At 43.2% G+C, this 16,830-nt stretch overlaps 1 protein-coding gene across 4 annotated transcripts in view; it reads right to left on the bottom strand.

Moving 5' to 3' along the window:
• FNDC3B (fibronectin type III domain containing 3B) overlaps positions 1-16,830 on the bottom strand; it is a 388,473-nt gene that overhangs the window by 158,104 nt on the left and 213,539 nt on the right. For all 4 annotated transcript variants that reach the window (XM_069083590.1, XM_069083591.1, XM_069083593.1 and 1 more), the window contains one exon: positions 1,155-1,231. In XM_069083590.1, the coding sequence (XP_068939691.1) occupies positions 1,155-1,231 (77 nt within the window). The remainder of the gene's footprint in view (positions 1-1,154; positions 1,232-16,830) is intronic.

The raw sequence follows: 16,830 nt of genomic DNA, 5'->3' as shown, positions 1-16,830 counted from the left end.
TCCTGGACTCTGTTACCTTCTGGACCTCTTCCTACCTCTCTGGCCACTGGTCAGTCTCTTAACTATATTAGATCTACTAACTGTGGGTACCTCCTGCCCAAATGGTCCTATCTTTGGCCCTTCTCTCTTCCTTTCCTTATCTGAATCTTAGCACCTCTTAAGAGGTCAATGATCCCTGTAGCAGGTGATTGCCAGATCTGCTGATCCAGTCCTGGACTTGCTCCTGAGTTCTCATCTCTCATCACCAGTTGCCTATTGAGTACCCTGAGCTGGATGGCCCTCATCTGAGTTCTTCTTTCTCATTCATGCTAGATAACCAATCAATGGTCAAATCTTGAAATTTATTTCTCTGTAATGTCTCACGTACCTTCTCTGCTCTCCATTAATATAGTTACTATCCTAGTTCAAGGCCCCCAGCACTTCTGGCCCGGAGGGCTCCATTAACTTCCTAGGTGGTCTGCCTGCCTCACGCGTCTCCCCACTCCAGTCCATCCTTCACGAAGCCCCCACTGTGACCAGCACGACCACATCATACCAGGATCAACTAAGAAGTTCTTTGGTGTTGTTCTCTTCCCTGGCCTATGATCCCCGGTTTCCCTTAATACCCACAACTGCCCCCCCACTGATTTCTGTGGGCTGCTTTCCCCATCCTATATGAGCGCACTGAGTGGAGGGAAGGTTTCTGCTTTTCCTTGCATTCTGAAGCATGAGTCCAGGGCTTGTTACATACCAAGTACTTAATAAAAGCTCAGCCAATGACTGACCGATGAAGATGCTAAGATGAAGGGGAAGGGGGGAGAAGAGGTAACTCTCCGAACCACCACTAAGACATGAGTGTACCCAGCATGTCTGCAGACCTTTTGTCCTGAAGCAACTAACACAGACATTTTGGTGACATGAAGTCCTGTGTAAAGGACACTGGGCTTGGGATCCAAGGAACTTGCTTAAAATCCTGCCCATGCTACCTGCTATGTGTGAGAGCCAGGGCAAGACACTTAAACGCTTTGGCCTCAGGTTCCTTGCCTATAAAATAAGGTGCTCTAATGCCATTTCTATTTCTACGGTGATCACAAAATTCCTCACCACTGGTGGGCTCCGTATAATCTAAGACTAGGGGGTAAAAAAAGACTGGGTCAGATGAATGATGAATTTACCTGGGATATGTATCCTGGGGGCACATGGATAGGGGGAATGGATCCATTGGGTGACATCATGGGAACTTCAGCAGGTCCTAGGGAAAAAAAAAAAAAGAAAAAGAAGGTATGAATATCGTCACTCCCAAAAAGCATCTGATTTTCAAACTAATTGGTGCATGTTGTTCTATGGATTGTCCAAACTGTTGTTTCTTTACATCAATGAACTCTTCCCTGTGAGGCCTTCTCAGCCGTCCTTCTTGTCCTTGGTTTTAAAATCGGAGAATCCAATGAATTCTCCAGTTTTTCCCCTTTGTAGAAAAAGTGAAGATCAATGACCATCTAGCTTCAGTCTCAGGTTTGATACAGACTTTGAAACAATGTAGTTGGATTTTCTGTGTTCTATCCTCTAGATAGATGGGGTTTCTCCAAGGGCAGGGAGGGAAGGGGATCTTTAAATGAGTAGCACTTTTCTAGAAAGCTAAACCAACTTGGATGTGATTTTACTTTCTCTTCTGGAAACTTGACTTTAGTAAAATCAACAAAACCTTGAGGATCTTGTACAGTAAAATTCAATGAAATTCATTAATTTGAAATGGAATTAACCTGAAAGGCAAAAAAAAGTATTCAACTCCCTGGGTTTGGATTATCTGGCATTTTAATTAGAGAATAGGATAGGTAAGTCATTTAAAGAATAGGCCATGAGAAATGGAGCTTGCTTTCAAATCGGGAATACTTTTAGATAATCCCATAGCAACAATAGATGGCTTTGCTACCTGTTTTGTAATTCTTTTCACTATTTCAAACTAATCCTCTCCAAATTAATATAAAATGTGGTATGAGGTGACATGAGAAAGACATTTAGAAAGATATATATGACTGCAAAATCCTATGTATGGCCACATAGAAAGAGTGACAGTAACTGTGCCAGCTCCCTGGGATGCTGGACGTAAAGAAAACCTGGGAACCCAAGGAAGGCCTCCAGCCCATTGGGTGGAGAAAGCACTGGGTAAGAGCGTCACTGGAAAAGCAGCCCTGGAGAGGCTGTGAACTTCCCCCACCAATAAAATCAGATTTAAAAGATTTAAAAATGGCAATGGAGAAACAGTCATTTTGTGATGAAAGATGGATTTAAAACCATCTGGGATTGAGTCTTTGATTTTGTTGGTTTGTGAAGATCTAAAAATGAGGGCAGCTAGGTAACTTGGTGGATAGATCACCAGGCTTGGAGCCAGGAAGAGCTCGGTTCACATTCTGTCTCTGACACTTGTTGGCTGTGTGATGCTGGGCAAGTCACTTAACCCTGTTTGCCTCAGTTTCCTCGTCTGTAAAATGAGCTAGAAAAAGAAATAGCACTCTGCTATTTTCGCCCAAAAAACTCTAAATGGGGTCACAAAAAGCTGGGCATGACTGAACAACAACCAAACTCCTATGGTTAATGATGTCTTGAAAATACATCATCATAGATAGGAATTAATGGGAAAGAAGACAGCCTGACCACACAACAAAAATGAGGGATAATCAATAATCCACAAAATAATCAATGGAAGGGCTTCTCTGTATTAGAGCAGATATTCCATGGAGGACTGATAGAAGAATAGGGACAAGAACCACATGGGATGAGAATAGGCACTCCCCGAGAACGAGACTTGCTGTCTACATATGCAAGCTAACTAGGCAAGTCATACCAACAGGGTAAAATGAACTATCATTCACAGTAGCCAATTATCCAAGGAATGGGTCGACTTTATTCCCAACAATCAGACCAACAGCTAATGATTGCTCTTCAGTGGTAAGTCTCTCGGATGGAAATGCATGTTCATGACCACGAAGCCCATGGTGTATGAATGTGGAAAATGGTAATCTAGGCTTATTCTATCCATTTCCTATTGAGCAAGTGACCTTCCACACACCAACCACAGCCCCTGGGACTTTCCAGTTCCTCCTTTACCCTCCTGGCTCAGTACTGCATCTGCTTATCTGATTTTTTTTTCTACTTTCTAGTCTTGCATCCCATTATTGGGAGGGAAAATCCTTCTGTAGCTGCCAACAGTAATGGAACAGGAAGGTATGCGTGGGGCATGAAACTCTCTCATAGGCAAAAGAAAACTATGAACACACTCGACGACGCATTGCTACATCAAGATAATTCACCTTTCACCTCAAAGCACATGCCAGCTATGGCACCACAGGGGAAGAGACAGGAAATGAGGCAACAGGGTTTGCCCAATTACTGTGAAAACCAATACTGAGAACTCTTGGAGAAATCCTGTGTCACATTATAACTTTCCAGACTATCTATAAGAACTCATCTTTACAGAGGGCTATACATTTAGTGTACAAAACACCTTCCTCAGAACTGCCCTCCCATGTAGACAGTGCAATAGCACCCATTTTACAGAACTGAAAACTGAGGCTCAAGGAATCCATCAACAATACTGGGGTTACAAAGACAAAAGCAAATCTGAAGACCTGATGGAGCCCTCATATACATGCATGGTTCCATCAATAGATCTCAAAGAAATGAACTGGTGTGCTCAAGGTGTACGCCAAAGATTCAAATCCAAGACTTAAGATACCGTATGTAGTATTACTCCCACCCAAACAAGGTTTCTAAAGTCTCACAAGATTCTGATGTAGATTGAAGGAAGGTGCTATAATTTATTTTATTGAGGAATAGTAGGAAAAGGGGGAGTAATTAGCAATTCCCACTTAGCTAGACTTAGAAAGCCCTTTCAGACGAACTACTTTCTGTCAATCATTTAAAAAGAAGGACAAAATTTTCTGACAGGATGAAATCAAAGATTTCCCCTGGTAGATCCTGTGAGCAGAAATGCAATCACTTCCACAAAGGATTGCTTTTTAATCACCAAAACGGACACCATGCAAGCAAGGCTCTTAACCTCCGGTGTGACCCTTAAAACTGCTAAAGTCATTTGTGGAATAGGGTTTGAAGAATGTGGAACAAGTGAATGATTTGCAAGTAGAAAATGCTTTTTTCCCCCTTCCTGATTACAAGAGCAGCCAAATGGCTTTAACATACTTTTCTCACCCCCCCCCCCCCAGTTGTCATTAACAGTCTTCAAGATAATCTTGCCTAATATAGAGGGAGGCTCCCAAAGGGAGCAGGGAGGTCTCCTCTCAGAAATAAAGAGTTCCACCTTTTCTTTCCCCATTCATTAGTTTAAAACAGAAGCCAGAGAGAATCCTATTAGTAATGCTGGAATGAGAGGAATTCCATGCCCGGCCTCCAGCCCTCCCCACTCCCAGCTCGCAGAGCTCCCAGATCAATAGGTGGGTTTCACAATAGACCCTGCCTAACTAATGGCCTGGGTCTCAGAGGCTGATGGAAATCTGGCAGTTATCAAAAGGAGAGACTCCTTCTCCTTGTCCAGGACCTGCCTGGAATGTGACACAAGGTTACTCAGTCTGGACCAGCAAGGAGGCCCCAGAGCCCAGGCTCAGAATGGCAGGAACTGCCTGGCTGTCCGCTGTCCTAAGTCCTGGCTATGCACAGGGTCTAGGACAGGCACCAGCTGATCTCTGCCAAGTGAAAGTGCATCTTTCTGCTGGGGGATCTGCTCAAAAGGGCCATGAAGCACTGATGGCTGAGCTAATGATGAGAGAAAAAGGGAGGTAGTGAGGGAGGAGGATGGAGGGACAGAGAGGAAGTGGGAAAAGAGGGAGAGGGAGGGAGGAAGAGGGAAAGAAAGGGGAATGGAGGGCGGGAGAGAGAGAGAAGATGAGGGAACGGAGGAGGGACAGGGTAGTGGGGGAGGGAGGGAGAGGGGAACAGGGAGGAAGGGAAGAAGAAGGAGGGAAGGAGAGAGATAGAGGGAAATGGAGGGAGGAACAGAGACGAAAAGGGAGACTGAGTGGAATGGAGGGAGAGGAGGACAGGAGAGGGAGAGAAAGAAAGAGAGGGGGATTAGGAGAGGAGCAGAAAGAGGAAGAGTGGGAGGGAAGGGAGGAAGAGACAGAGACTAGCTAATGTTAGATAAGTCAGAAACCACAAAAGTACATAAATGTAGACTTCCAAAACAATGCTGACATGAGAAATCACAGGACCAAAGATACTAGATTGAGGTGGAAAGGCCTGTGGAGACTATTTACTCTAGTCTAACATTTTCATTTTATGGGAAACTGAGGCCCAGAGAGTTTAAAGGACACATCAACACACACACACACAATAACATTTATACAATTTTAGGGGGGAAATGGAATATTTTCTAAGAGCCAAATGTATCCAAAATTTTGTTTTTAATTTTTTTTTTCCTTTTGGAGGGCAATTGGGGTTAAGTAACTTGCCCAAGGTTACACGGTAGTTTTTTTGTGTGGGTGTTAAGTGTCTTAAGGCTGGAACAACTCAGGTCCTCCTGACTCTGGGGCCAGCCCTTAACTCACTGCGCCACCTTTTTTTAACTGCCCCTGTTTTTAATTTTTAAGCATTTTTATTTAAAGTTTTGAGTTCCAAATTCTATCCCTCCCTCCCTCTCTACCCTACTCCTTGAAATGGTAAGCACTCAGATATAGGTTATGCATGTATAATTATGTAAAATATTTCCACATTAGTCATTTTGTACAAGAAGACTCGAATAAAAGAAAAAAATGAAAGAAAGTAAAAATAGCATGCTTCAGTCTGTATTCAAACAATATCAGTTCTTTCTCTGGAGGCAGACAGTATGCTCATCATTAGTTCTTTGGGATTGTTTTAGATTGCTTGTATTGCTGAGAAGAGCTAAGTCTACCATCGCTGATCTCCTGGTTCTGCTCACTTCACTCTGCATCAGTTCATGTAAGTCTTTCCAGGTTTTTCTGAAATCATCCTGACTTGTCATTTCTTATAGCCCAGTAATATTCTATCACAATCATATAGTACAGCTTGTTTAGCCGTTCCCCAATTGATGGGCAACCCTTGGACTTCCAATTCTTAGCCACACAAAAAGAGCTGCTATAAATATTTTTGCACATGTATGTAGGCCCTTTCCCAATTTTTATGATCTCTTTGGAATACAGACCTAGAAGAGGTATTGCTGGGTCAAAGGGTATACACAGTTTGATAGCCCATTGGGCATAGTTCCCAAATTGCTCTCCAGAATGGTTGGATAAGTTAACAACTCCATCACCAATGCATTAGTGTCTGTTTTCCCACATCCCCTCCAACATCCAATATTTTCCTTTTTTTCACATTAGCCACTCTGATTAAGTGTGACATGATACTTCAGAGTTGTTTTAATTTGCATTTCTCTGATCAATAGTGATTTAGAGCATTTTTTCATATGACTGGATAACTTTGATTTGTCTGAAAACTTCCTGTTCATCACCTTTGACCCTTTATCAAGTGGGGAATGACCTGTATTTTTATAAATTTGACTTGGTTCTCTATATATTTGAGAAATGAGGCCTTTATCAGAGATACTTGTTGCAAAAAAACCTTTTCCCCCAGTTTTCTGCTTTCCTTTTAGTTGCCCCAGGCTTGGAGCCTTGCTGTAGGCACCTTGCTGTGGGGCTGGCTGATGCTCTTCCAGCAGGTTTTCCTCCCATCCCAGTGAGACAGACATTTTCCTACTGGGCTGATAAGCTGCCTCCGGTTCCTAGATCAACGCTGAGGCGGTTTTCTAATTGTTTGGAGGGGAATTGGGAGGGTTTCAGAGGGTTCCTTCCTCACCTGGCCATCTAGGTATTGTAATACCAAGAAAGGGATTCTGATAGAAAAATCTCATTAGCAAAAAGTCTGAGGCTGTGAATTAAAAAAGCACAAATATCTCCTACAACTTTAACAAGATGCAAGGAAAAGCAAGCTCTGCAGGTCAAAAGCCTTTCTTTAAAAAAAAAAAAATCCATAAAAAAAACCTCATCACTGAATTATGCAAATTCCTAAATGAGCTTCCCACATCTTCAAAGCCCACTCTGGCTAACTGACTCCCTCGTGCAAGGCTCCCATGACACACAGCTTTATTGTTCCCTTCTTGGAGAGCAGGGATCTAAATACAGGCAAACCGGACCACACACAAGTTCATGGCAAACTTCCGAATGTCAGCCGGTCTCTTCGAGGGTTTCTGGTCCTAGCCGCCCCACTGCAGTGTGCCTGCCCAGCTGCCAGAGTCCCGGGAGTTCACAAAATTTAAACAATCCTCCATCAGAGAAGAGAAATGACATGAAAACCTCTCACTGGAAGTCTTTGGGCACAGGCTAGACCACATTTACTAGAGACGTGGGAATAAGCCTTTACTAGCACTACTGGGCCAGGCACTGTGTTGAGTGCTTTCCAAATGTGACCTCCTTCAACCCTCCCAACACCCCTGTGGGGAGGTGCTCTCATTCCCACTTTACAGGTGAGAAAACTAAGACCAAGAGAGGTTAAGGGTCTTACAGCAAGGAAGTGTCTGAGGTTGAATTTGAACTCAGGACTTCCTGCCACATACTTACCATAGCTGCCTAAAATGAACTCATACCTAAAAAGTTAATTGGAAACAAAGTGTACCTCCCAAACAAAAAGTATCTTTTAAGCTATCCTTGAAAATAAGTCACACTACCAATAATTAGCTACCCCCAAATCTTTTGAATTGAAAAACAAAAAGTTTTACCAAAAAAGCAACCAGGGTGTGTGTGTGTGTGTGTGTGTGTGTGTGTGTGTGTGTGTGTGTGTGTGTGTGTGTGTGTGTGTGTGTCTCCCCTCTTAATAAGCTGCTTACTTCACATTTCCCACTTTCTTCTTTTAACAGCCTCATTCTCTTTGTTTCCTCTCCTCCCTCCTCCCCCCTGGACCACCTTGGGAATGGAATTCCTCATTTCTCAAGGTATGTGAACTATGCCTATTTAAAAAAAAAAAGGAAAAGATAAAAGAAAGGGGAGGTCATTTCTTTTCCCACAGAGTCCCCCAACCCACCAGAAAGCCAGCGCCAATGTTGTCATATTCCAGTTTCTAGGAAATCTTGGAAAGTTGGTGGGAGGCGGCTCCCACTCAGATGACCTGTTCTTTCTCAGAAAGCTGATTCAAGGTCTCTCTGACATTGGCTGCCTTACAAGTCTGTACAGTGGCCCAGCAGCTGCTTTTGGGACTATTTCTCAAAAGCAAGTCGGGATAACGGCCAGCTCTGTCCACACCAGGCCTTTCTGTGATACTCTGGTCAATGATGGAAGGTCTAGGACCACCAGCCTTCCTCTACTCCAGGCACTGAATCTCTCCATCAGATTATATATGTAAATCTACATGGGACTTTGAGGGCCATGTAGCCCAGCCCCATGTTACAGATGAGGAAACTGAGGCCTGGAAAGGATACATGACCAGACTGAGGTCAACACACACACTCACACACGAGGTGAAATTTGAATTCATGTTCCCTGACTCCAAAGTCAGTGGTCTCTCCATGGCATTCCACTAGGAGAAAAGTGACTCTATCTGGAAACAGGATGGGAATGGGAAGCATTAGGGAGGGGAGAGCCTGAGGACATCTGCACAGGGAAGGAGTGAATTAGGGTTAGACATAATTGAATGTTTTTTATGTGTGTGTATATTTGCCTTTTAATTTTCTCTGTGCTTAAAGTAGTGCCTGGAACATAGCAGGAGTTTAATAAATGCTTGTTGGCAATGGCAGCCAACACTTATATAGTGTTATATGGATGGCTCCACAGCCCAGTGGACAGAGCGCTGGGCCTGGGACCAGGAAGACTCATCTCCTCTTGGATCCTGTGTGATCCTGGGCAAGTCACTTAACCTTGCCTGCCTCAGTTTCCTCATCTGTAAAATATGCTGGAGAAGGAAAGGGCAGACTGCTCCAGGATCTCTGCCAAGAAAGCCCCAAAGGGGGTCAGGAAGATTCAGAAATGATTGAAACAACAAATATCATGTTGCTAGGTTTGTTTTCTCATTTGATTCTGATTTGATTTGCCCCTGTGCCAAGCAGTCTCCCATAATAGTAATAATTATTGATAAGGCTTGCCGTGAGTTTTACATAGGTGACTTTATTTGATCATCACAAAATACATAGGTCAGTCCTTGTTTTGACACCTGTGTGGGCGGGGTGGGGGGGAGGAGAGGAATAGATGCTATATCATTGCCCCCATTTTACAGAAGAGGGAAACTGAGGCTGAGAACGGTCAGATGGCTTCTTCTTCATCCATGGTCTCATGGCAAGCCCAGTATCAGAGCCTGGAAGCCACAGTGGCCAGAAGTCATTCCTGATGGAATGAAAAGGGCAACGACTTAAACCTGAGAGTCCTGAGGGCCCAAATCGGCAGCCATGGCCGTCAGTTCACAGAAGTCCCAGAAGTCCCCCTGGGAGTCTGCCTGGAGGACCAGGCCTAAGGCCTGGAGAAACAAAGTTGGGGTACAAGGATAGCAGCTAGTTCAGGTCCACCATCTCCCAGCCCTGCAGTTCAAACACCGTTTGCCTGAACTCTGCGGAACATTTTTAGGATGAACAACCAATTGTGGTCATCCCATAAATCACCGAACAATTGTAGGGTGTCGGAACTGGAAGCAGCCCTAGCAAACAGCATCAACCATAACCCTCGTTCTTTACAGCTGAGGAAACTGAGGCAAGAGCTTGGTCCAAACAAATGTATTCCTGTCAAGGACTGAACTGTAACACTTTCAGTTTGGGTTTGGGCTGTGAGTAAATATAACAGGGATACCAGTTACAGCATTTAAACACTGGCAAAGCACATTAGGTACCTGGTCATCCAAGGTTCACAGCAAACCTTTGTGGCAGGTACTATTGGTGGCATACACGGGGACTGGGCAGAGAAGTGAGGCCATGAGCACTGAGTTTGGCATCAGGAAGACCAGAACTCAATTTCTGATCCCAGCCAGCTTACTGCAAAAATCAACGTTTCTGCTTCAGTTAAAACAAGTCAACTAGTGTTCATTTCTTAGACACCTACTATGTGCTACTAAGCTCACAATTTCAGGTAGAAAACAAAATGAAAACAAGATATATACAAATCCTAGCCCCAGAGGGGACAGCCAAAGAACACAGTGTGAAGCACACTGGACCCTCAGTTTCCTATTAAAATAAAATGAGAGAGAGAGAGAGAGTGCACTGGAAGAGATGGTCTCGGAGGCTCCTTCCAACATAAAGTCTATGATCCTGTGACTTATAACATGAAGCCTGTAGACCAGGAGTTGGGACCTTGTGAATGTCCTGGACCCCCTCCTTTGGCAGCCTGGTGAAGCCTGTGGATGCTTTCTCAGAATCAAGGTTTTAAATGCATAAAATAAAATACAACGGATTACAAAGGAAATCAAAAGGATTTGGAATACAATAACCCTATCTGTACATACATACGAACTCTATATATACATGCACACATTCTTTAGATACACACGTATGTTTAAGATTCTCTGTTACATACATACATGTACATATGCAACTACATCAGAATTTCATAGACCCCAGGTTAGGAGCCACTTGCCTTAGAGATTTGTTTCAGAATGAAATATGTTAAGTCATTACCTTCAGGTCATACAGCTGGCCAGTGACAGTAGCAGGATTTGAGCCTGGGACTTTTGACTCCAAAACTCTACCCCTTAAGTCACACACATTTCCTGGACACAGAATGATGCATATATGTATTATTGAGGGGACACATGACGTAGCCTGAATCAGGTAGCTAAGTTTTTCATGGCTTTGCCTGGTCCTACCCTTCGAGGACACTGGGAACCAAGGTATTCATTCTAGGGCAGGGAATACAAACACATGGGGTATAAAAAGCTTATGAGTAGTTTGTGATTTCACGAACTTGTGAGTTCTGCAAGCTGGGCTCCATCATCTCATTTAAAGACTTTGCACCGTCAATAAGCAAAGGTACCTTTTGCAGATTGAATAAGTAATGCCTTCTATGCAGATTCATTCCTATGCCTCAAATGTGTCTACAGCGAGATGAATAAAAAAATCTATTCACTTAAAAGCATTACGGAATGCATAGAGACTTATTTTAAATCAAGGATAAAATGCAAAGTCTTCAGTCTGGAATTTAAGGCACCTTGACTCCTTGGCTTCTATTTACCATTCTAGCTTGAATTCCCAATATATCCCTTAGGAATTCGACATTCCAGCCCCAGTGGCCTGCTAGCAATTCCTCAGACTTGCGCCCCATCTCCCAGCACTGGTCACTAAAACAAGACACTTCTCAAGTCTTTTTGTCTCAGAAGACTTTTCTTCATTCAAGGCTCAGCTCCTGGGACTCCTCCTCCAAGAAGTCTACCCAGACTCACCCTCCCCACCCCATCCCCCCAGGGCTGTGCTCTCCCAGGCCTGAAGTTTCCTTATATTTATTTGCATGTCCCTCCAGTCAAACATAAGCCCCTCAAGGGCAGAGACCATTTTCTTTGTGTATTTATATTCTCAACGCCTCCTATAGTACCTTGGAAACTTGCAGGTCCAAAGATGGCATCAGAAGATTGAACTCGGTGAAGGCAGGCTAATGACTCTAAGAACCTCCTTTTACAGATTAAGAAAGGGAACGCCAGGGAAGGTATATGACTTACCCATGGTCACAAAGGAAATGAGAAAAGTTTGTGTATCAATCAACAGGTGCCAACAGCACTGTGACTATGGTAGAGCCTCAGGGATGTGTGATAGAGTTAGGTAGATAGATGGATGGATGGATGGATGGATGGATGGATGAGATTCTTCTACTGGAAAGTGCTGGGAATCTCTGTATCCTAGTTTACTTTACACATTAACTTTGGGGACCTTTTGTGAATGCAGACTGGTACAATCAACTCAGTCATTTAGAATGTTATTCTGTGCTTTCTATGGGTAAGGCACTGTGCTAAGTTCAAATCTCATCCCTGCTTCTTACTGTCTGGATGATCTTGGGCAGGCCATGGGACTCAGTTTTCTCTGCTATACAATGTGGGGGTTAGACTAGAAGGAATCTGAGGTCCCCTCTAATTCAATATTTATGACTATGGTATGTACATGATCCTACAAATGGGCTTCTACACATGAATTTGTGCCTAATGGGTCATATATGAAAAAGAGTTGGAAGGTTTAGCCAGATGCCCAGGATGGCCAAGTCATCCATCCACCCAGAGTATGAAGACAGACTCTAAGGCAGTGCGGCAGAGGCAGCTGACCAGAGTTCTGCCTTGAGGGGAAAAGAAGGGAAAGAGATTGGCAAAGTACTCAGCCAGGATATTGATTAGGTTTGTTTCCCTGATGCTACTGTAGATAATTTCAAAGGATGTCTTTTTAAAAAATGTTCTCACAAACACTTTTTTTTTTTAGTTCTGGATAATGGGAACCATCACTAGCAGGCACAACAGCCCCATCTGAGCAAAAAGAGGAGCCACCAAGACTTCTCCCAGGACAGCTGCTAAAGGTCACCTTTGGGCCTGATTTCTTGGATGCTTGTGCCCTCTCTCTTAGGACACAAAAGCCAAGTCAACCAAGGGAACAGAATGAGGCGATGGTAAAAATTCTAGGATTAGGATTCAATAGACCTGGAAACAGCTTTGCATCCAATCACCATGGCTTGGCAGAGTAGGTGGAGAGCTAGATTTGGAGACTAGAAGATCCAGACATCAGCCCTGCTTCAGACATGTGCTCAGATCATCACCCTGGGCAAGAAACCATAAAATGGGGATGAGAAGAAAAAACTCACCCAGTTACTTCTGCGGCTCAAACAAGATAATGGTGGGAAAATAGCTCACAAACCACAGAAGCAGGGCAAGTGACTGGAGCTGGGATTTCACAGATTTGGGAGTTCCCAGCAGCAGGGCAACTATTGCCACCATACTGAAAAAAATGGACACTGATGCTGGAATTTGTTGAGTATGGACACCTAGCAGCAAAGAGAAGAATGAGTTAATTAGGCAGGGGGCATCAGAAATTCTTGTAGAATGGGAGCATTCTGTCCCATCTGAAGACTGCCCTCGTCTCCCACCAATGAAGACTCACTATAAAATTATCGGAGAAAATATGCATTGAAAACCCAAATTGGGGAAGCTCTACAGAGTACAGCAAAAGGGATGATTAAAGGTTGGGAAGTGAAATCTTTGTGTACAGGATAAAAAAAAGCTGAAAGCGATTGATCTATTTGTTAAAAGGAGAAAAGAGTACAGATTCAACAGTCTGAGAACATGATGGGTTTAAAGCAAGATGTGAAAAATTTAGGTAGGATATTCAAGGTGTGGAATGTTCTCTGGGAGCCCTGGAAAATGGGAGTTCAATTTGTTTAGCCTGAAGGTGAGGCTACTGACGAGCTGATTTTATAAGCAGGAGAATAGTGAGATAAAATGTGTATGCCCACAGAAAGGCAAGCAGGATGATAAAGGGTCTTGAAGTTAGACTCAATCAGGACCAGTTAAAGGAAATGGGGATGGTTTACCAGGAGAGGAGAAGACTTTGGAGATACATGAGAGAATGAGACACGTTTTTGGACACAATCAGTGTGGGAATTTGTTTTGCTTCATTATAAATACTTGCTATGAGCATTTCCTTTTTCTGTTGGATCAATGGGGGCAAAGGGGGAAGTGTAAATAGTTATTAATTGATTTCTGAAATGGCTTCATGGTACAGTTAATTTGAAGGCTCTGTTATCAAACATATACTCGATAAATTTTATTCTATCCTCATCAAATATGCTCATATCATGGTAGTGAGTATCTTGGTGGAACCCCACACCCCCACAACAGATACTACTGTGCAAAGGCAAAAAACAGCTGGTTCTCTGAAACCATCTTATTCATTATCAAAGGGAGACATCCTCTCATCCCACTTAAGTCTTGATAATATGTTTTAAGCATTTCTGGCTTCCTAATTTAAGACTCAGCTAAAGCACTAACTCCTCCAGAAGGTCTTTCCTGGGCCTCCCAGCTCTCCGATGTTTTTATCTTTTGTATTCTGATTTATATATGTTCTAAGCCCACCCCTATCCCCCCCCCCATTAGAATATAAACTGCTTGAAGCAAAGGATTGTTTTTGCTTCTTTTTTTCTATCTTTGGTTCTTAGAAGGGTACCTGGCCCATAGATCAGCACTTAGTTACCATTTGTTGACTGTGGACCAATAAGCAATTCAAGGAAAACACCAAACAGTAATCCAGCTCAACCCATGCAACCCCATACAGGAAAAGAATTTATTTCTTTTTTTCAGGTGCATGATGGAAATCTCATAGCTGGACTACTGTTTGGGCCTCTGACCCAGAGGTTCTGGATCTCCAAACTCCAAACACCAAGTATACTGGTGGGACATCATCACTCTCTCTCCTCAAAACAACAAAAGTCTCACAATCTCTACTCCAGGTTCCATGTAAAATCAAACAGGAGGATTAAGAATGTTTTGATTTCCCCACCAAATGGGATAGTCACGGTCATCAGAGACTGACCCTTACATTTTACATTTATAGCTTCATTTCATAGGTTCTTAGGATTAGTGAGGATGAGGCAGACAGACTAAGAGGGGACCTTGGAAGTAATTTAGATGAACTCATTTTACAGATGAGGAAACAGAGTCAGGGAAGAATCGAAATCCTCTACATGGTCACACAGGTAGTAAGTGGCCAAACCTCTAGGTCACTGACGTCAAACACAGAACACTGACTCATTTGTTGCCTACTTGTTTTTTTTTACCTTTATGAAGAATAACTCACTCATTATTCAGAAAACACAGATACCCATATATCAAAACACTCCGCCCCCAACAGGAGGTAAGTCTGTCAACTTTCCATTCAAAGCTAATTGCGACAGAGCTCATGATTGTTTAATAAAAGATTAGAGAAGGAAAAGGGCATATTCCAGGATATGCAGGGCCCCACTGGCAAATAGAAAGAAAGATAACTGGCCACCATTTGGCACCAGATAGCTAGAAGGGGTGACTTCCTTTCTTGGATTCTCCTGAACCTTTTGTCTCTATTTCCATTGTTTGATTTATGGGCAAGTCCTAGTGTCGAGGGACACCTGTACCCAATCACCCATCCCCCAAGAAATTAAAAAGCTCCCCTCCCCCAAGAAAAGGTGGGAAGGGGAGACCGAAGCTCCTTAAACCATACAAGGAAGGCTTTATGAAATTTAAAAGCAAGATGAAGAAAGGATGAGAAATTGCATGTGATCACTATATGTGAAATTTGCTTCTTCATGTGAAATGTCAATACACAATCTTTTTTTTTTTTTAATCTGCAGTTTTTGTTTTTTTGAGGAGAGGGAAAAACCATATAAACACTCAAAAATGAAAAACTCCATCAATTCTGTGTATTTCTGTCAAGAAAAGGCTCTGTGATGTAAGAGAAAGAGCCTGAAGCCTGAGCCTAATATCAGAAGGGCCACCATGTAGAAGAGGGATTATCTCTGTTCTGGTTGGTCCCAAGGATGGAACTAGGAGACACATGAGGAGGCTGGAGAGAACATCCTTTGGATCACTAGAGTTATCTGAAAGTTGAACAGGCTGCCCCAGGATATGGTGGCTCCATATTTTTGGGATTGGGATTTTTCCAGCAAAGGTTGGGTGAACACTTGGGTGTACTGGCAAGGAGATACGGATCAGGGATGGGTTGAGCAAAAACGATTGCTATGCTTGAAGCATAACTCAATGGGAAAGGTTCTGGCTTTGGGGTAAGAGTTTCTGGGTTCAACATGCAGACTGTTAACTCTCCATCTGAGTTTGGCAAAGTCATGGACTCTCTAGGCCCTTGCTTTCTTATCTGTAAAGTGTGTGTTTCTGGGGGGTGGGGGTGGGAGTGGAGATGATCTTCATAGTCTGAAAGGCCCTTTCCAGTCATAAATCTGACTCTACAATCCTTCCAATTCTGAAGTCTGTGGTTCAGGCAACAAGCCATTCCCTCAGAACTCACCCAGCTTCTCTCAAGTATAACAATCCGAAAAATGGCTTCATTTTTGTCACAGGCAAAGTGCCAAGCACACAGCAGGTGCTTTATTGAAGAAACCAACTGTGTGTTATAGTTACTACAGGAGTAAAGGGTAATCGAGAGCTCCTTGGGACTTGAGCATAACTCCTTCATTTCACAGATGAGTTAACATGGTGCCCAGGAGAGGTAAGGGTGGGGGGGCTCACTCAAGGTCACACATCAGTGTTGGGATGTGAACTTGAACTCTCTGATTTCTGTATCTGTCACTAACTCCCTTTACTAGATGTAAGTTAGGGTTGGTACCTTGCATTATCTAATTACTGTCCCTCCACCATCCCCTTGCAGAATCTCAGCATTGATAGAATGAATGGATGGACGGATGGATGAATGAGTAAGATTATAAAAAAGAGGAAACTAGAGATTTGGGAAGAGGGAAAAGTGTTGAAATCTCAGCTACCACTGTTGTTTGTTTGTTTTAACAGGAATGTCAATTCTTGGTTGCCTCATTTTTACAATGTGAAAATCCCACATGGCTCCAGTGATTAGTTTGAAAAACAGCTCTGAAATTCTTAATGGAATGACAAAACAGGATTGAATGACCAGCTGTCCGGCTCCCTATTCTTCACCAACTTGGTTTCAGATGATCTATGTTTAAAATAAGGCACATTCCAAATCATTACCAGACTGAAAGTAGCATTAAAACAAATAATAAACAGCTCATCTGGTTTATGGCATCTGCATCCAGGGTCGTTCAATAGACTCAGGTGAGACCTGTCATTCATAGCATCACTGGGGCCTAAGCCATGGGCAGATTCTTTTTAGAAGCTCACAAAAGATGGTGTGAGATTAGCAGGGGACACAGCCACTGAAAGTGCCCTTGCCAC

This window comes from Petaurus breviceps, unplaced genomic scaffold, assembly GCF_028583685.1.
Source record: "Petaurus breviceps papuanus isolate PSGF00001 unplaced genomic scaffold, PetGlider_PUasm1.0 173, whole genome shotgun sequence".
Taxonomy (NCBI): Eukaryota; Metazoa; Chordata; class Mammalia; order Diprotodontia; family Petauridae; genus Petaurus; species Petaurus breviceps.
The sequence above is the reverse complement of the archived record's forward strand: the minus strand, read 5'-3'. Positions and strand labels throughout refer to the sequence as shown.